The 20,575-nt window shown below is 53.4% G+C and overlaps 1 protein-coding gene across 2 annotated transcripts in view; it reads left to right on the forward strand.

The window, feature by feature from the left end:
• UCK2 (uridine-cytidine kinase 2) overlaps positions 1-18,679 on the forward strand; it is a 104,065-nt gene extending 85,386 nt beyond the window's left edge. For both annotated transcript variants that reach the window (XM_072814629.1, XM_072814630.1), the window contains 5 exons: positions 243-339; positions 5,260-5,402; positions 11,325-11,422; positions 13,911-13,959; positions 14,765-18,679. In XM_072814629.1, coding sequence (XP_072670730.1) covers positions 243-339; positions 5,260-5,402; positions 11,325-11,422; positions 13,911-13,959; positions 14,765-14,904 — 527 coding nt within the window. In that variant the 3' untranslated portion in view covers positions 14,905-18,679. The remainder of the gene's footprint in view (positions 1-242; positions 340-5,259; positions 5,403-11,324; positions 11,423-13,910; positions 13,960-14,764) is intronic.
• Positions 18,680-20,575: the final 1,896 nt, after the last annotated feature.

Genomic DNA, 20,575 nt, shown 5'->3' on the forward strand with positions numbered 1-20,575 from the left:
TGGAGGAGAGATAGATGTCTGAGGCCAAGGGTGAGATAGGTAGAAAAAAAATGAGTTTCTCAGACCGCATTCGATTACGATTCTATTTTGAGATCCAGGAAGTTTGCCTTCTGCTTAGGGTAGACATCTGGCTTTTTTTTTGGTGGGGGTGAATGTGCTCTTCTGGGTGAAATAGATGTGTATGATTACAGGAGAAAGCATTTTAAAATCAAGAGCCATTTTAACAGTTTGATTTCCTTCAGATGCCTTTGACAATGAACTCATCTTCAAAACCCTCAAAGAAATCACTGAAGGGAAAACAGTGCAGATTCCTGTGTATGACTTTGTCTCCCATTCCCGGTAAGTGAGCTGTTGGGGGCTGGGCCGCTGCTGGTTGCCGCTCCCAGATTGTTCCCGTTTTGGGGGCCTCGGGGCTGTGTCCTCTCCTGCCCCATGCCCATAGCGGCCTGTTGGCAGTAGGGGTGGCCGTGTGCAGCCATAGGTGTTGTGCACCAGTTGGGGAGTTTATCCGGCACCTCCTGGAATGGTCTGCTCATCACGTTTTGCTGACTCTGGAAGAACAGGTTCATGAATTTGGGCTCAGGTGAGGGGACTATACATTTGTCCTGATTCACATCCCTGAGCTCTTGCTCCTGGAATATGATGTGAGGGGGCTGGGCAGAGGACACAGGAAACAGAACAAAGGAAACTGTTCTTTCTTCTCCCGTGGTTGGACCTCGCAGAGAGGTGTCAAGGTGTGAGGGCCCTGAGGCTGCCAGAGACCAGACGCTAAACTCTCAAGAGAGTTTCTCCGTCATGTCCTTTCTGCCGATCTGTGTTCCTGCTCCTGATGAGGCCTAGAGGGCCGGGGGGCTCATCTTCCTTCCCTCTGAGTGCTTACGCGAGGCTCCTGCAGGACTTCACTCCAGCCGGCCAGGCCCCCAGGCTCCCTCGAGTCTCCCAGGACCCCTTGCTCACTCTGTCTCCTTTGAGGACTTCCCAGGTCATCTCTAAACTTCTGACAGGGCAGAGAAAGCACGTGTAGTTCCTCCTACACTGAATGTGTTGCTTTCAGCTCTGTGCTGTTTTAAAAGTTTCTCCCACCTGCTTTCATTCTTCCTTTTCATGATTCCTTTCAATCTCATGAGTGGATTTCTCTTTTTTTATTTTTAATTAATTAAATTTTTTAAAGATTTTATTTATTTATTCATGAGGGGGGGGGGGGGCAGAGACACAGGCAGAGGAAGAAGCAGGCTCCGTGCAGGGAACCTGATGTGGGACTCGATCCCAGGACTCCAGGATCATGCCCTGGGCTGAAGGCAGGCGCCACACCACTGAGCCACCCAGGGATCCCTATTTCTCTTTTTTAAAATGGGAAATTAGATTTCATGCATCTTTAACTACCAAATGTTTCCATCATTAAAAGCCTGTCTTTATTGCCCCGTGTGTTCTTTGAGTACATATCTCAGCTGGCCTTTGACACGGGTTTCCTCACACGTTCTGTGCCTTTCCCAGGACTGGAGGGTGTGGCAAAGATTGGTTGGAGGAGGAAGAGAGTGAACACATTGTCCTGGAAGGCCAGGCTGCTTTGCTTCTCACCCCCACCCCTCACTAGCATCTTCCGAAGCATGTCCTACCCTGGACCAGATGCCACTGTGCCCAAAACTCAAAAGAACAAGATGCACCTCCAGTATCAAAGCACCACAGACCGTGCGGGAATAAAGGGGTTTAGTACAGGAATTGGAGCTAATAAGAGTGTTGAGGGGGGTTGGGATTGCTAAGACCTGGGAGGCTGCAGCCTGGGGCACTGGAGATGAAACCAGGGTCCGAGGCAAGTCCACAAAGCTGCCAACTGTGGGCCCCAGCCTGCAAGGTGGGGGGGCTTGTGCAGTGTCTGCAGAGTGGCCTTGTGTGGCTAGTAAGACCTAAAAATTATCTGGGTTTTGTATCATCTTCGACGTTTCCCATTGGCAAAGCACCACAGAGGGAAAAGGGTTCTGGGATTTGTAGTTTCTAGCCTCAGGAGGGCGTGGTGGTGATGTCCAGTCCACAAGAGACCAGGGACCTCTCAGGTCCAGGGCGGGGCACTGCTACAGAGTCGAAATGCAGCCTGACAACTAAATCAGAGCCCTTGGAAGAGTGTAAAGGAGAGAGGACAGGCTTGGAGTATTTAGAGCGGGATGTAGAGAGACAATATTTAAGGTAATATTTATCACCTCTCTAATATGTAGAGAGATGATATTTAAGCTATATATTGGAAAGCATAAGAATTTGTTGGGGAAGGGGATTTGCAAGGTAATGGGTCGGGCAGGATTTGGGGGATGAGCTCAGTGGGGAACTGGAGGTGGTGAGGAGTGGCAGGATGGGGATCAGGGTGCGGGAAGAGTGGCTAGGAAGCAGGCAGGCAGGCCTCAGATGGGAAAGACTGGGGACGCCGGGGCCGGAGCATGAACGCGCTGGAAATAGGGAGTCACAGATGGCTGTTCCGTGGGAGCAGATCTTTTGGTGGCAGGAAGAGAGGATCCACGATGCTATTTATAAAGCCCTTGGAGTGGTACCAAGTGAGAGACTCACAAGGGCCTGAGGTCAGGCGGCGGAAGTAGGGGTGGTTGGCAGGAGGCAGGACCTGACCAGATGCAGGAGGCGCGGAGGGGCAGCTAGTGCATCCTGACCTCTGTCAGATTCAGGTCTTAAAAGAAACCCCAGCAGAATTCCCCATCCAGACATGATTCACTTCTCTTTTTCCTCCCGATCCCTTTCAAATCGTATATTGTATAACCCTGTTGTTTGGTGGCCCATGGCCTGTGTCTTTGTGAGACATTTTCCCGACCACCTTAGACCACAGCAGTCCCCCCAGCTCTCCAGGCCACTTGTTCCGCACTCAGCTGTTCGGAGTTCTCTGCTCCCAACCCAGGCACGGGCCTTCCGTGGTGACCCACAAACCGATGCTGGACCGAGAAAGAGAAGACACTCGTTTGCTGTAAATACCCTTCTCTGGCTTCACTCTTGCTCAAAAGCCAAATGAGAAGCTGGGATTAGGTTACCCTGTGAACTTCCCAGCCAGACTCTGAACTTGTAAATGGAACATTGCACCAAGTGTGGCTCCTTGTACGTTCTGGGCTGGCAGTTGCCCAATAGATTTTTTTTTTTTTTAAGCTCTGGGCTGTTTTGAAGGGTTCTCCTCTCTAAATGTACATGTGCACTTGGGTAGGGATCGATTCCCACCTCTTGGAGCTGCAACAACAGCACAGTTACGTTCCCCTGGCTTTCCTAGGACCAAGACATGTTTGTTGAATTGGAAAACCATCTGTTCCTTGTTCGTGTTTATTTGTTGGGTGTCCTGATCCGCGCTTGATCTGGCGTGGGCCTACGTACCCCTAGCACGGTCACGGTGCTCCCTGGTAGTGTGTTTTCCAGACGGAGCCCCGGGAGCCCGCCCTTCCCCACCCCAACATACACACATTTGCTTTTTCCCAGCAGAGACTCTTCAGTCCCCTCCTTGGTGCAGGGCAGTTGCCCACAGTGGCTCATAATTTTACTCACTCACGGAGCCTCTTTTCTAGCCCATTTCCCTTCTGAACTCTGCCCAGTTAGGTTCTTCATCCTGAGCCATGGTGGGCACCCTGTTTTCTGGTAGGCGATGTTCCTCCATACGGGCTCTCCTCAACCCTGGTTTGTACATTAGACACATCTGGGGCGGTTTTATAAAAAAGACCAGTGCTCTGGCTCTGCCTTAGACTCATAAAATCAGAGCCCCGTGGGAACAGGGCCTAGGCATACATTTTTTTTTTTTTTGTAATTTAAGATTTTATTTACTTATTTGAGAGAGAGAGAGTGCATGCATGCACAGGGGCAGAGGGAGAGGGAGAGAGAATCTTAAGCAGATGTCCCCCTGAGTGCAGAGGCTCAGGCACATGACCTTGAGATCACGACCTGAGCTGAAACCCAGAGTGGTCTCTTAACCGACTGTGCCCCCCCAGGTGCCCCCAGGCATAGGTGATTTTATTTTTATATTTTTTAAGATTTTATTTATTTATTCACGAGAGACAGAGAGAGGGAGGCAGAGACACAGGCAGAGGGAGAAGCAGGCTCCATGCAGGGAGCCTGATGTGGGACTCGATCCCGGGACTCCAGGATCATGCTCTGAGCCGAAGGCAGGCGCCAAGCCGCTGAGCCACCCAGGCGTCCCGATAGGTGTTTTTTAAAAGCTCCCTAGATGATTCTGTGTGCATCCAGAGAACATCACTGTTGCACAGTGTCTCCTACTCTTATTCACCTGGTCCTCTTCTGTTGTCTTTTCTGCCCCACATTCTGCCACTTTGGTAGTCGTTCCAGCAGCGCCTGCCTTAGAATTTAGACAGGAACCCAAGGCTCTGAGCTAATAAGGAATCAAAGAGTGTTTATGGGAGGGAAGTTCAGCGCATCCTCTTGTTTTGGCAGCCGCCGACTTCCCTATGTTTCCACCGATAAACCCATTGTCTTAAAGAACCTTAAAAAAATTTGTTTTCTTGGGTTTTACTCATAAATGTCCACGTAAGCCTTGCAGCGGTTACTATTACTTCCCTTTCAGTGACTTTTGAGCAAGAGGCAGTAGGTGATGCTTAGGACAGAATCAGATCGCGACCCTGTGGGGTAGATGGAGAGGTAATGGGTACCCCTGCCTCATCGAGGAGGGTTGGGGGGGGAGGAGCACCCCACAGCCCTGACCCGTGGCCACAATGCTGCTTGTGGTAGAGCCAGACCCAACGGAGCTCCGGAGGCTTTCCTTCCCTGTAGATGCTTCCTCTCCTCTCCCCTCTTTCCCGCAGCTTCCTTTTTCTGCCTCCTCCTCTCCCATCCCTTCCTGCCTCCTACCAGTTGCCTCCGCAGAGGGGGAGGGGTGGGGTTGTTGGGAGAAAACTGTGAGTTTCTGTTTTGTGAAAGTTCAGCTTTAGCTTCCTTAAATTCCGGCACGAGAGCATTCCTGGAGACGCCTCCAGGGAAAAGAAGAAATCACATCTGCTTCTGTCTGTTGCTATTGTGCGTTCAACAGCATGTTATCTGTCCCCAGGAGACAGTTCAGAAGAACTGGTCAGAGGAGACCTTTGCCCCAGTGGTGATGGCCCTTTGGCGGGTCTTCGTTGGTGGTCCGAGGGCTCAGCAGGGCTGGGGGGTGAGCTCCCCCTTTTGGTCCTGCTGTACGAGTATGGGGAAGGACCCCAGACTCAGGACAGATGCTGTGTCCTCCTCCCTGTGCTTGCCCTGCCTGGTTCAGCCCATCATCTGCTCTGTGCTTTGCAGGAAGGAGGAGACAGTCACTGTCTACCCCGCGGATGTGGTGCTCTTTGAAGGGATCCTGGCCTTCTACTCCCAGGAGGTGCGAGACCTGTTCCAGATGAAGCTTTTCGTGGACACAGATGCGGACACCCGGCTCTCCCGCAGAGGTGCGTCCTATGAGCCTCCGGTGCCCCCGGTGGGTGGCCCAGTCCAACTGAGTCAGTTCAGCCCAGGATGTCCTGCTGCTCAAACATTGGGTGACATCTGAGGAGGGATTAGTCTCTGTGGGTTTTTTTTTTGGATGATGAAAGGTTTTTGAGGTCACGGAGATGAAATAAGAAGTTTACGTTTTGGTTTCGCTGGGAAAAAGTGTGATTAAATGCCCAGTTCCTCATGGTTTTCGTAATCAAGACAGGAGCTAACTGTAGGCCATCCAGGGGCAGGAATGAATACCTAGTACCTGCAGCACGGGGCAGCCTGTCCCAGCAGCTCACTTCTCTAGCCCTTTCTTTTCCAGAAAGCTCAGTGGAAGTTTTGTCATGCTGTCCGGCCAGCTGCGGAGCAGGGTCGGTCGGTCGCTTCCTATGCAGCCCTTACTGAGGGTGTGCCTGAGTGAGTTTCTGCCTGGTGTCCTGAGGACACAGAACTGCCCTTTGCTGGGGAGTGGAGCCCATGAATTCAGCTCCGCAGGACATTGAGCAGAGCACTTGCTCCTACTAGAGGGGATCAGGAGGCTTCATGGGGGTGTGCGAGGGTGATGACGTAGACAACCCAAGAAATCACGGTGCAAATGCAGACCCACAGGGCTTGTTCTGGGAAGCAGGTGGCTGGAGTTCCTAGAAGGCTGACCAAAGAGATGCTAGACATTACTTGGGGCAGATCATAGGGGCTGTGGCTTCCTATTTGGTCCCTGGTAGACAGGGAGAGAGCTACCGAGGGGTTTTGAGCAGGGCAAGTGAAAGGGCCTTGAGTCTCTTTTGGGGAGATGACTCTGATGGAGCAGATGGGAGTGAAGACTGCAGGTAGGGCTGCTGCAGGAGGTGGGGCTGGGCAGGGCGGGGAGGGCTGGGGAGGGACATGATGGTACAAGCAGAGTCAGAACATGACAGCCCCCACCTCCCACCCCCCCACCCCCCGTGGGGGCCACGGCAGGGTATGGGCGAGGAAGAGAGAAAGGGAAGTGGAGGCAAGTGAGCAAGACTTCGAGTCCCCGTCGCGCATCCCCATTGCACAGAAGAGGAACGAGACCCAGGAAGTGACAAGGGTGGCTCCTAGTCACAGAGCAAATCATGGGCAGGATTTTTTAAGTTCCAGCCCTTCTGACCTCAAAGCCTGTGATGATTTCTTTTCTCGGCTCATGAAACAAATTTGTGGTTTATCCACTTAAGCCCTCTTTTTGCAAGAACTCACAAACAGAACCAGCAGAATATAGAGGAATGAGTCCCTGAGTTTTGTCCTCCCCAGGAGTAGCGTCTGCACTTGATGAGAAGTGAGTTGCGGTGACAACTTCTGCTCCTAGGTGGGGTCGGGGAGGGATAGAACTCCGCGATGGACGACAGGAGAGTGGCAGGCCCATATTCTAGTCCACAGCCTTCAGCTAGCTTTGGGACTTTGGTGGTGGCTCTTGGGACTCGTGTGACGTCCCAGGCTCGGGTTTCTTAATGGGTAATATGAAGGGGACTGGCCTGTTTTTAGGGTCGTGACTTTGGCCAGGAAAGAGCTGCATGGTCTTTTTTAATAGTCAAGGCCTGAGCCTGCCCGTCCCTCATGCATCTGCGCCAGGGCCTGGTTTATCACCTTAGTTCCCAAACCCAGGTCCTGCCTTGGTTGATCTGCTCAATGTCCCCATTACTCTGCCAAATCAGGGAGGCAGCACGATACACCCAGGTGAAAAGACTGGAGTCCCATGTACTGGACCTAAATCCTGATTTCACCATCTAGTAGAGATATGGTGACCTCGGGCAGGTTATGTCGTAACCTCTTTGTACCTGACAAATAGGGGTAATCCCACGGGTTGATTCGGTACCGACCTGTATCCCTGGGTCGTGAGGATGAGGGGCAAACGCAGGAAAAATGCCTGGTGGGGCGTTGGTTGGTAACAGTCCGCGTGTCGGATCAGAAGCCTGCTTTGCCTGAGATAGTGGACGTTCTGTTTTCCTGAGTTTCCCTCCAGGACTGGTCAGAAGCTCTGGGGGGTCACCACGTCCTCAGGAGCTGGGACGCGGGGCTGATGGCATCGTCGCGGTGCAGTCATGTTTGAGGGAGGAGGGCGCGCGAGCCGAGGTGCAGGAGGTGAGAACCAGGCTCGAGAACTACAGGATTCAGGGTCCTTGGAAATCAGACTCTCTTGGCCTGTGATTCAAACAGATCATCGTGGCGCCGATGACACAGAAGATCCCCCTCTTGCTCCCTTGTCCCGGGATCCTTGTGTGAAACCGGGGGTGGGGAGAGGGACATGAGGTGACGGCGGCACCCGTGGGGTTTCTCCGGGTCGGTCCTATCACCCCCGCATCCCCGCTGCTCCCGGGGAGGCTGCCGCTTTTCCTCGCAGACCTTCTGTCTTCTCGTGTCACCTGCTGGCGAGTCCCTTCCGTGGTGGACTTGGCAGGGCCTCTCCACATGCTGTTTCTACAAATTCATTCTCTGCCCACGTAGGACAAAAACCATGCCTGGCATGTGCTTTGTGGGAAGGGAGGGTGGGTTCGTCAGGAGCAGCCGCTGGGCAGAAGAAGTTCCTGCAGACTTGGTTGGGGTCCCGCTTTTACCCCCACCGCATGTCCTGCTTCCTGGCCCTGCGACCCCTGGGGTCAGGATCCCAGGACTCCTCCGTGTGGGGCCATGCAGCCTTGGAAAGACTGACCTCCATCCCCTGGGAACCCCTCGTACTGCGGGGGTATTGGCTTCTTCCAGCTTTCACCGTCCCTCCGTGTGTGTTATGTACTCTAACCCACCCTCAAATTCGGGGGCCGGGAAGAATTGAGGGGGCCACGGAGGGCTGACCCCTGCCCTCTCCCCTGCTCTAGTTCTGTGTCCTGTTCCCACAGCGTCAGGGCTGCAGTGGACCTTGGGACAGTCTGTTGTGTTCACTACGGCAACACGTTTCCTTGACTAGTTTTCAAAGTGAATCAATCGACTGAGCCATGGAGGAATTGTAATTTAGTCCGGGTCCTTCTAGATCTCGTCCTTGGCTTTGGCTGACCAGAGGAGCCCTGGTGGCTTTGGAAGGGCGGCCGTGGAAGCCAAGCCGGGAAGGTGGGCAGACGGGTTGTTTCCTGCCCTTTACCCCCTCTTCGGAACGGGCCTTTCCTTTCCGAGCAAATGTGCCGAGTCAGAGTGATGACCAGGGTTTCGAGTCCCTGGAGTTCCTGGGTTGTGCCAAGACCCTGTTGAGTCAGTCCTTGGCTTGGCCCTGTTTCCTGACTCGGCCTGAGGAGCGGGGCACTGGGGAGACTGGGGAGCAGTGACCTGTCTGGCCTTGTGCTGTCCCGACCCAGCTCAGGAGGGGTCTCAGGGTGCTGAACGTGATGACTTGGTGGAAGGCTCTTGGGGAGCAGAGGTGGGTGATGCCTTTTGCTTTTGCACATTCCCAGCATCTGGGCAGCATTCTCACCCATTTCCTGTTTCCTTTTCTGGGGTAGAAACTGTGGGTGGCTCCTCTCTGTCCCGTTTCTCCCTCTCCCCTGCGTCTTCCCACGTGTTGGAGCGCCGCAAGACCTCCCCTCCCTCAGCTCTCAGCTGGGTCTGACCTGCCCCCCTGAGCCCACCTGAGCTCACCTGAGCCCACCTGAGCCCACCTGAGCACACCGATGCTGCCCTCCCAGGAGTCTGCTCTGTCAGGGAGCCATCGCTCCCTAGAAGCTTCCCAGATTCTGTTACACCATAACCCATGGTAGGAGCTCAGGTTGATGAACGCACACGATGCACCAGCCACGGTACTGAGGTTTTCTGTACGTCTCCCTGTTTTCCTGACCTTATGAGGAAGTCTCTGTATCATGTCTCTGTTTTACAGTTAAGGAAAATGAGATTTGCAGAGGTCGAATAACCTGTCTAAGGTCACAGAGGTAAGAGGGAGGGGTCAGGATTCAAATCCAGCTCCGTTCTGCCTGCCGTGCTCTCCGTGGTGGCCCCAGGGGTCGCCGTGGGCCCCCAGAGCCGACTCTGTGTGACTCTCCCCTCCGCAGTGGCGTGGCAGGTGAAGCTCTCGGGTCTGCGGGTCACCAGGGAGCCGCGGGCCTGGGCTCAGGGCAGTAGCAGAGCTACGTGAGAGGCCGTGTGCCCGTGTGTGCGTGCTGGACAAAGGTTCCCGTGCTGCCAGAGCCATCAGCACTTGTGTGAAAAGCGTGTCCTGTGAAACAAGCACATCAGGCCTCTGCAGGACTTCTGAGGAAAGGCTGCCTAAGTGCGGGCAGGCCTGTGTTTGTTTTTTTCCCTGGTCCTGATACCCTTTGCCCTGGCTTCCTTTTTTTTTTTGCTTTGTACTTTATCTGGAGACGTGAAGAATTGGAGGCCACACTGGCTGTGTGTTTTGGCTGAGGGGAGCTCGGTGGCCGGCGTGCCAAGGGCCCTGGAGGCCTGTGGGGCTGAGCCACGTGGCGGCTCTTCGGCCTCCTTGGCCACGTCTCCCTGGCCCAGCCGCCGGGCCCCGCCTCAGAATGCCTGAGAACACCATCTCCTGGCTCGGGGAGGCACCGCCGCTAGCCTGGGCCCCGAGGCAAGTCCTGACCCTTGATCAGCGACCAGCCAACCCTCTGATGACCCGGGCTCATCAGAGCAGAGCAATCTCCCTGTAGATTGAGGAGCTGCTAGAGGAGTCACTGCTATGGCACTGTCACCTGACCCTCTGGAATGTGGTCTTCCTGACAGTCTTCTAGTCGTCTGAGCTCCCAGGTCCCTGCCAGCCCGAGTCCTAATCACAGGCACCTCCCTCCTTCCTGCCCCTGCCTGCACAGGTGCACGCGCACGTGAAGCACACAATCACCTAGAGACACGGCTTTCCAGAAATTCACCCACAGGCATTCCCTGGTTTGTTTGCAGTGAGTTTCCTCCCACACTGACGCCAGAACCTATGGTCTCGAGGAGCCCAGGGGCCTTCCTGAGTGGTTGTTGATGGACAGGGTTCCCCTTTGGGGTGGGAGGTGGAAGATTGAGCGGCTGTGGTACTAAGGTTTACAAAACATCTGTAGGGAGGGGTGTTTTGACTGAGAGAATCTCCTCCCAAACTCTCATTACCCAGTTTGGGGGAGAAATTGAGGCTCAGGGCAGTTAGCGTAGAGTGGCCGAGCCAGGACTCCAGTCCCTTCGGTGGTGGTCAGACCCTTTTCTGTTTTTATGTTTTGTTTTGTTTGACAAGAGGCTCTATTAAAATAATGAAGGTGTTTGATGCAAGCCCCTGAACCACTGCCCCAGAGGAAGAAGGTGGAAGATGGTGAGCGTGGACCCATCCAGGTGGCCCTACACCTCCAGCTCACCGTTTCCAACACCGTGGTGTGGTCATCTTTCACCTAAGTGGTGTTCTGCTCGCAATCCTCTGTGCTTGGGGTTAGCAGGAATGGCTGACCACAGCTGGACCCTCTGCCTGCCCTCCACCCCGTAGGGGCTGAAATGTGGGGGGGAGCCAGGCGCAATCAGGTGGCACGTCGGCAGTAGGTCAGTGGACTGCACACAGGTAAGTAAGTGCAAGGGGACAGCACCCAGGTGAGCAGGGGGCCCTTTGCCAGGGAGCCCCACTGCCTCTCTGGGCCCCGTCTATTTCCCGTTCTAAGCTCTGCAGGAATGTCCTGCTTTTTATGTTGTGTCACACTGACATTTTATTTGGGTCAAATGCTGCTGGAAGCCAGGAGACTCTTGGCTTGGGCCAGACAGAGATCGTTTGGTCAGAGCCAAATTTGACTATAGCCATAAAAATGTAACATGTTTTTCTTGAAGCTGCTGCTGACCTGCTCTTGGTCAAGTCTCTCAGGAATCCGGCTTGTGAATCATCCATCCAGAGTAATTGTGGCGTCCATGTGAGCCGGGTCTGCCTCACGGAAGGCGGACACGTGTTGGCTCATGCACCATTTTCTTGATTCTTGTTTTTCCTTTTCTTATAGTATTAAGGGACATCAGCGAAAGAGGGAGGGACCTTGAGCAGATTTTATCCCAGTACATTACGTTCGTCAAGCCTGCCTTTGAGGAATTCTGCTTGCCAGTGAGTTGTGTCCTTGGTTTTGTTTTTTGTTGAATTTAGAATTTAAAACTTAACCCGTACAAATAAAGGTATATAAGTTGACGGAGCCCCCCAGCCTGGATTTCATTCCTCTCCGAGGGATCCTCTGACCTCCAGTCCCACGGAAGGGCGGACTTTGGGGCTTTGTGTGCTGCCCAGGGTGTTCTCTAGGAGCTGTAGGCCATCATCTCTGGCAGAGTGGTCCCTCGGGGGGCCTGCTGTCTGACTCCAGCGAGCTCTGCGCCCCTTGCTTGGTGGGCTCAAGCTGTGACCGTGCGCCATCTCTAAGCAGAGGCTCGGCCATCTGGGTCTTCCAAAGGTCTGTGATGGTTGCAGTATTTGTGCATGCAGAGGGCTTCTGAACCTCTTCCGCCACCGCGTGGAGCCTCCCTTTGAGCTTGTCTTTGGGGCCTGTGTAAGTTCCCATATGGGAAGCATCCCGCCATGCTGGAATAAGCTTCCATACCTCTGCCCTGGCAACAGACTCCTCCTTCCTCCAGTGGCAGCTAGGAACTCTCTGGGGAGGTGGCTTCAGGGAAGGAAGGTTGGGGATATGGGGAGTTTTTAGCTTTCAGCGAATCATCCCACAGCACAGGAAAAACTCTGAGCTTCATGGGGATAGGCAGGTGAATGTTGAGGGGCACCAGGGTGTGGAGTGGGGGACGGGGGACTGGTAGAGGAAGAAGTAGGAGATGATGTCGTCTGAGAAGAAGCATTTAACTCAAGAGACGCCTGCACCCGTGTCGTGTGTGTGTCTTCACCAGGTCGACTCCCTAACGATTTATAATTCAGCTCTGAGAGAAAGCAGGGAGACATGGGGACTTAGCCCGAGCTTGGGCGATCTCTTCTGGGGGACTGGAATCCTAGGGCATCGAGGCATGGGGATTTCTCGGGTTCTCATTGTAATTAACGTCTTGCTTTCTCCTGGAAAAGTTTGATCTCAAACTGTGTGTTCCTTCAAGTCTGTGAGTAGGTTTTGCGTCAAACCAGACCAGGCTTTTGTTTCCGATCGGGGACAGGTGGACTTTCTGAGTCAGCCTGAATCACGCCGATGCCCTGCTCATTCCCCTGGAGAGCGCTGGGTCACAGGATTAGGTTTCTGGGCAGAGGGCAGAGGATAGCTGAGGAGCCAGGAAATTCTATCCTTCCATCTATCTATCTTCTCCTGCTCTTTTGAACTTAGGTAAACTTATGATTGGGCATAAATGAGCGTTAACTGCCAATTCTCTGCTGATTAACTTAATTATCATGGAGCTTAGAATTCTGCATATTTTCTGGGTGCTTTCTCCTTGTCCCCACAGTCCAGCCCCTCTGTGCTCGGGGAAGATCAGGTCACTCCTGCATAAGCCAGGAGTTTGGATCCGATCAACAGTCTGCCTGGTTCAGGTTGGATTTGGGCCTGACACAGCTACATTCGAACGGTTTTGGTATAGAAGATGCCCACGTTCTGAAGACAGTTTTTATTTGGTCTCCTTCTAAATGTGGGTCATACACCAGAACACAGTTATTTGTAAACTGGTCCACAAAAATCTCAGTAAAATAAGAAAATGCAAAAGGGAATGTATCTAATTGTGGCTTTTGTTTTTGTTTTATTTTTTTATTTATTTTTATTTTTTTTAAGATTTTATTTATTTATTCATGAGAATACACAGAGAGGAGAGAGAGAGGCAGAGACACAGGCAGAGGGAGAAGCAGGCTCCATGCAGGGAGCCCGACGTGGGACTCGATCCTGGGTCTCCAGGATCACGCCCTGAGCTGTAGGCGGCGCTAAACCACTGAGCCACCAGGGCTGCCCTTGTTTTTGTTTTAAAGTGGGATCCCAGAGCTGATGAAAATGGTCATCAGTGGGGGTCGTCTTTTCTGGGTTTGTTTACCCTTTATTTATTTATTTACTTATTTACTTATTTATTTTTAAAGGATTTTATTTATTCATGAGAGAGAGAGAGAGAGAGGCAGAGACATAGGCAGAGGGAGAAGCAGGCTCCATGCAGGGAGCCCGACTGTGGGACTCGATCCCAGGACTCCAGGATCATGCTCTATACCAAAGGCAGGCGCTAACCCACTGAGCCACCCAGGGATCCCCTTTACCCTTGCTTTAGGATCAGTGGTGTCACCTTTCAGACTGTGTAGAAGTCCGAGGTGAACCACATCCCTTTTAAATTTGGGTTTTTCTAATTCACATTTTTCTTAGTAGAGAGGGCGCAGTTATGAGTTGGGTTTGAAAGACCACGTTCTCTGTGCAGGCCAGAGCTTGAACAGTATTAAAACATTAATAATGAAAAATCAAGAGATTGATTTATTGTAATTTAGATAAAGGGGGTGAAAAATATTATGCTCGCAGCCTCAAGCTGCCGCTCTCTGGGGTCAGTGGTAGGAAGGCTGACCTCTCTTCTCATAACCCCTCAACAGGGACTTGGGCCGCTTTCTCTGGAACTCCTCTTTAATGCCTTGTGACTATCTTTCTCCACAGACCAAGAAATACGCTGATGTGATCATTCCGAGAGGTGTAGATAACCTCGGTGAGTCCTGGTGGGGGGTCATCCCATGGGGCATGACTTCTACCCTATGTCAGTCATACTTGGGGCAGGATGTGGTGACCAAAGTAGGCTCCATGGACAGTGGCTGAACCACTGTTGGTTTGCTCTTGGGGGCCAGAAAGGAATTTCTGCCTACACGTTTGGCCTTGGGAAGAGGCCCCCATGCATACGTGCATAGTGACAAACAGGAACTCGTGCTTCTCCAGCAGAAAGCAGAGGGCTGGAGATTGTCCTTGGCTGTCACTCCCAGCGATGACCCCCCGAGGCCTTGCATCCAAGGCCACCCTTTAGCAAAAGTACATTTTCATCTTGATTTAGAATGACCTGCCATCAAGATAGCCCTTCTGAAAGGGAGCTGGTTGCGTTTATTTATCTATTTATAGGTTTTGGCTGGTCTGAGAAGTAGGGGTACTTCTGGATTTCTCATTCTCCTTTTAATAAATTTCAACATTCCTCCGCTTAAACAGTTAATTTTTTTGGCTAAACCATTTGGTGTCCATCGTAGCGATGAATATATTTCATGGTGTCTTCTTTTTTTAATTTTTTAAAAAAGATTTCGTTAATATATTAATTTTAGAGAGAGAGAGAATCTCAAGCAGGCCGTATACTTTATATTTCTAATGCTGAGAACAGAGAGCCCCATATCACATTTTCCTTGGAGGAAAGAGCTTTCTTCTGCAGGGGTCAGTCTACTTGGGACTTGGGGGGGCGGTGCTGATGGGTCCCCTGGTGGAAGGCTGGTCCCCCCCCTGCACCATCTCTAACGTGGCCGCTCTGTGCCCCACAGTGGCCATCAACCTCATTGTGCAGCACATTCAGGACATCCTGAACGGAGGGCTCTCCAAACGGCAGACCAATGGCTATCTCAACGGCTACATCCCTTCACGCAAGAGGCAGTCGTCGGAGTCCAGCAGCCGGCCGCATTGACCCCTGTCTCCTTCAGACCTGGCCCCTACCTTCAAGAGACCGGAGGAGGGATCAAGAGGCTCTGTTCATCCGTACATGTGGTTTCCTATGACATTTGCTGTATTTAAGAAAACACCATGGAGATGACATGCCTTTGTTTTTCCCTTTTTTTTTTTTTTTTTGTGCTTTGGAGCGGCGAAACGAAATCGAATTTGACCCTGAGCTTAAATGACAAACTGTGCCAACTACTACTGGTGATGCCTAATTATGAATCCAACGTGTAACCAGTTATAAATACATACATATATATATATAAAAGGATCTATTTTTGTGTAAATGTACAAATACTGTAAAGCTGTTTGCTGTAAGTATTGTGCAGGAGGGCCTGTATTTGAGTGTTTGGGACTCGAGCTGGAGTCTCACCGAGAGGCCGTTGCTGCCGTGTTCCGGGGGTGGGGTGGGATGGGGCTCAGGCTCAGGCAGGGGTGTGGGGGGAGGCGGGCAGCGGAGGAAGGGAGGCGCATCTCACGGCTGTAGTGCCTCTGCAGCTGGAGGACGGTGGAGTCGGGAGCCTTGGTTGCCCCTCCCCTGCCAGATGCCACCTTCTTGGAGCTGGAACTTAATGGTGTGTCGACAAGAGATACTCTTTCCTTTTTCCTTTTCTTTTCTCTGCTTTTCTTCTTCTTCTCCTTTTTTAATTGTTTTAATTTTTTTGAGTTGAAATTAGGCAAGACCTCAGCTCAAAAATCAAACTCAGGGAAGAGGCCCACTGAGGAGAACAAGTCTTCTGTGTTTTCTCCTTGCCCGCTGCCCCACCTCTGGCTGCCCGGGTCGCTCCCGCCCCTCCCTCCCTCCGTCCACTTCTCAGCGTCTCCAGAAGCCAGAGCTGCCTCTCCCTCCTTCCCCGACAAGAATCTATCTGATGGGCTCGTTTCCCAGTAAGATGGGGAAGGAGAGAGTAGAATGGGACCTGCCATGGTGTCCGAGGAAACACTGGCTCCCCCTGCCTCCCAGGGAAGTCCTCCAGCAGAGTCCTTGGGCCTTGCTCCGCAGGTGGCCTCTGAAGTCTGGGCTTCTGGGCTTCGGCTGGGGACTTCTGCTGGCAGAAGGACGGCTGGCGACCACCCTTCACAGGGTGGCGAGGGCCCTGCCCGTGCGGGGAGTGAGTGTGAGTTTCTGTTCGCCCAGACGCAGGGACTGGTGGCCGGATGGTCCCTAGCAGCGGCCCGGCGGGCTGACATAGGCCATAGTTACGGGGTTAGAGACACCCACCTGTCCTGAGGGCTCCCTCTCCGGGAGAGGTACAGATGCCTGCAGATCCTTGGGGGAGGAGGTGGGACCAGGTGAGCCCTCGCAGGTATGACGCTAGGGTCCTCAAGCCTCCGCTTTTAACTGCAGATGAGCCAGAGGCTTTCATTTCTTGGTTGACCATGTCTGTGCCCTCCAGGCCAGGTTGGCAGCTGCCCCACGGGGGCTGCCGGCACCCGAAACGTTTTGGGGAACCTTCTCCCTCCATTGCTTTCCTAGCCCACTGGAGCCTTTCAGGAAAACCTGACACTGCTACTCTCGAGTCACACCGAACTGTCCCTCTGACCTAGTGACCTCCACCTTTGGTCCCCCTTTTCTGGACTCCATTCAGCTCTCACTCTGTTTGGCTGTTTCAAACAGTCAAATCCCCTCCCCCGCAGAGCCTCCCCCACCCGAGACTTTCAGGAGACGGCTGCGGGCTCTGCGGGGAGCTCCCTGTGGCAGCCGCTGCCCACTCGGAGCACGGGGAGGCTCCCGAGGTGCCTCCATCTAAGGCCGGTCAGCTCACCGGGTTGAATACGTTCTGGAAAGTTTCAGAACCAGTATTCTCTTTGTCGTCGTGCCCTGTATGGTTCTAAGATGAAGGGTGGGTGGCAGGCTTGGGTTAGGATCCTGAGGACCCAAGGCCTGTGGCCTTGCTGGGGCCTCCCTGTGCTCAGGGGCAGCCCACCCCCGTCTGGGGGAGCCTTGGCCTTTCGGTGGGTAGCTCATTCGACTGTACTTGAAGCTCCCAGGTGCCAAACCATTTAGTGCCTTGGCTGTCTGTCCCACTGCCTTGGAAGATGGAGTCTTCTCATCTCTGAGCCTTGACGTCCTTAGCTGCTTCCTCATCTACCTGTGGTGTTGGGACCAAGCCTCCAGTGTCTCTGAGTAGCCCAGTTCTTGCTGGGAAATGGCTCGAGGGCTGCCTGGCCTCCGGGGAAAACCATCACCCATGATTCTTGGTGGCTTGGCTTGGGGCACGGGGCTGTGCCTACTGGGCAGCGCCGGCAACTCCCTCGGTTCTGTGATACACTTGGAGCAAGGAAGGGATGAGCAGCTCTGCCCCCGTGTGGCCACCCCAGCATTCAGCTAACTCTCTGAACTTGAGCTTTCTATATGACAAATCCTGGGCTTGGTATTTTGAGAGTCACTAGTTCTCTGGTTCCACTGGAGAGTCAGGGGTAGGCTCCTTAGACCAGACACCGTGACCCTAGGCCAGAAACCATGACCCGAGTGCTCTGGGTCCCCTCTGTGGTCCAGGGGGGAGGTACCGACAAGCTGGACGGGGTAATGTTGGCCACGTGTGCATGGGAGTCCTGTGGCTTCAAAGCTGCCCAATGGTGCTTGCTTCTCCCCCACACCCCACCCCCCGGCCCAGGCATGACCCACAGACCCAAGTGTTTTGGGGAACAAGCATCCAAGCTTTGTGTCCTGGGAAGGCCTGCCCTCATAACTCTTTCATGCTAATGGAACTTGTGCTGACCCGGGTTTCTTTTTCTTGGGCAGCCTGAGGCCGATAGGGGCAGAGAGACTGTTGGAGTCTGTATGAGGAGCCCACAAGTGTTTGGACCCGAGGAGGTGAAATTGGTTTGCAGTGAATAGGATGGACCCTCGAGGCGGTTAGACAAGGGGATCCCTGAAGAACAGGACAGGGGAGGTCGCCAGGGAAGGTCTCCAGTTCATCCTCCAGAGCCAGAGGTTCCGGCGACAACTTGCTCTGGTCTTGGCTGCCCAGTGGTCACGTGGATGCTGCTGCCCTCCTCCTGGGCTCGGCAGCGAACACTTGTCTCTGTGCCCAGGGCAGATTGCCAGTCTCTCGTTAGGCCACTAGGTCAGGCTGGAGGCTCCTCAGAGCGGTTGGGAAGCAAGAGGGATGGGAGCCCAGTCAGTTTGTGTATCACCTTTGCTGTCCTTGTTCAGCACCCTTGATGTGTGCTAACACCTAAAGGCTGGCAGAGGGAAGGGCAGCGTTTTCTTCTGTTCTGGAGTCTCACCCCTGCCAGTCAGTGAGTCCAGCACCAGGGACCCATGCTGGGTTAGGCAGGCTAGGGCAGGTTCTGGATTGCAGGGCTGTGCTTCTGGGAAGGACTGCCTGGATTTCCCTAACTGTCCTTCACCCTACCTCAGGGTGGGGTGGGGTGGGGGGAACAGGCCTGATGTGCAGTACAAGGCAGAGGACAGGCTGGGGAGAGCAGTGGGGTCGGTGTGGAGTTCAGAGTCCCCTTTAATCTTTTGGGGCCCCGTGCTGCCCTCCTTACTAGGCCAGGTGGCTGGTGTTCCAGTTCAGCTTCCTTGCTGCTCTTAGAGGTGGTGAGGGCATAGCTGGTCCTGCCTCAGGAACAGGGTGAGTAGCTAAATAGAGACGTAGGCTTTTTTTCTTTCTTTCAGATGCTTGCTCTTCTCCTTTTCTTTCTACCACCCTGCCTTTACTGTTAGTAGCTACAAAAATGACCACATACTATGTACTTTGCTGTAAATAAAGACTGAACAACAACAAAAGAGCCAATTCTTGTCTCCTTTGTGGTGTTTGGGCAGGAGGAGCAGTGACTGAGGCCAGTGGGCGTGAGGGCTCAGCAGCTCAGTGGATGTGACCAGGGGGCTGCATGCACGCAGCCTGCTATCCCTAAGCCTTGCAGCCCTGGGCTGGACCCCAGACCTCAGCCTGGAATGCTGGTGAGACGTGCCCCTGTGCATTTCTCTTCTGTCCCTGTCTCTGTCCCCGAAAGCCAGGGCCAAGGTTTCTGGGAAGCTTTGGATCTCTGGAATGTTCCAGCCCTGCATCATGCAGCTATTGCCAGCTCCTCCGTCACTGCCTGCCCTGAGCCATTCACCACTCCTTCCCTCACCTCCCACACTGAAACCCCAAGCAACCTTCTAAATGAAGAAAACTTGATGGGAGTGGGTGGAAGAAGTTTACATTACGACTTCAGGAGAACTCACATGTGCATGTGTGTGTGATTGCCCTGAATATATAGGAATCGATGCAGACATTCATCTCCCTGTTTTAAAGATTTTATTTATTTGAGAGAGAGAATGTGCCAGTGTGAGCCAGGGGATGGGCGGGGGGCGGGGGGGGGGGCGGAGAGAATCTCCAGCAGCCCCCCACTGCTGAGCACAGAACCTGCCTGAGTCCAAGCTGGATCCCAAGACCTCAGATCATGATCTGAGGGGAACCAAGAGTCAGGCTCTACCGACTGAGCCACTTAGGCCTCCCCTACATCTTGTTTTTTAAAGACCTAGGTCACCCACCACCAGAGACAGTCAAATAATTGGCTTTTGTGCCCTTCCTAGCCACCAGACCCCCACGGCCTCTCGGCTTCCATCCCTTTACCACTGCCTCCCAGGCAGCAAGTCACCCTCATTTACGTGCCGTGAAAATTAATAAAGGGAAACCACGCTAGAATCAGGAGTTAGGAGGTCCCGCGGGGTGCTCTCGCCCCCTCCCCACGAACCCCTCCTCGTCAATGGCAAATCTCACAGCAGAGGACCTGGTACTGGGATGCTACTTGGCCATCCGGATTGGAGGAAGAAAGGCTTACTTTCTCTCCAGCCAGCAACAGCCCAGCCAATGAGAGGCCGGCACAGCTCAGCCAATGAGAGACCCGCAACCGCCCAGCCAATGAGAGGCCGGCACAACTTAGCCAATGAGAAGCCACTATACTTCCCACCCCCAGTTTTCTCCAATGGGCTTGCTCGTAACAGCCGTCCACATCCCCTTCCCCCTATAAAAGCCCGTACCTCTCATTTGCTTCGCGGTGGTGCCTCAGGTTTTGCCCTGATTGGGTCCTTGCGCTTTGCAGGTCTTTGCTCTTCCCAAATAAACCCATCTTTTGCCAGTAAAATAACTGGCGGTTCTATTTTGAAGGTCAACAGCGCAGAGCCACTCTGCTGTTTCCAGACACTTGTTTGAGTGATACGTGCAAAGCCATCGAGGAATGTAGCAGATCCGAGGGGACTGTCATTTAAGAGGATCCACGCTCAGAAGGCTGCTGTGTTTTTAAATAACAGGTGCTTCTGCAAGAGCTGGTATTATCGTCCAGCATGATCGTCATCTTCAGACCTGGGAAGACGCGAGCCGTCACGGACCAGGTGCCGGGCCTGCTGTCGCACAGGTAGTGGTTGTGCAAAACTGGCTTAGCCCTGTTTCCCTTTGCGTCGCTCTCCACCGCCTCGGACCTCGGTGGACCACCTCTCGAGCTTTGCTTGGGGCCCAGCTCATTTCCCCCATTCCAGTCCTGTTCCCTTGTAGGCGGAGGGACAGTGGGGACAGGCCAGTGAGGCCCTTGGCAAGTTCTCTTTGTCTCCCCGCCCTCTGTCATAACATCCTCCCATCCAACCTCCTGCCCCACAGCTTGCAGACTCCCGTTTGACTAGTGCTCTTGAATCAAACCCCTTCCTCTGT

Source organism: Canis lupus, chromosome 38, assembly GCF_048164855.1.
Source record: "Canis lupus baileyi chromosome 38, mCanLup2.hap1, whole genome shotgun sequence".
NCBI lineage: Eukaryota > Metazoa > Chordata > Mammalia > Carnivora > Canidae > Canis > Canis lupus.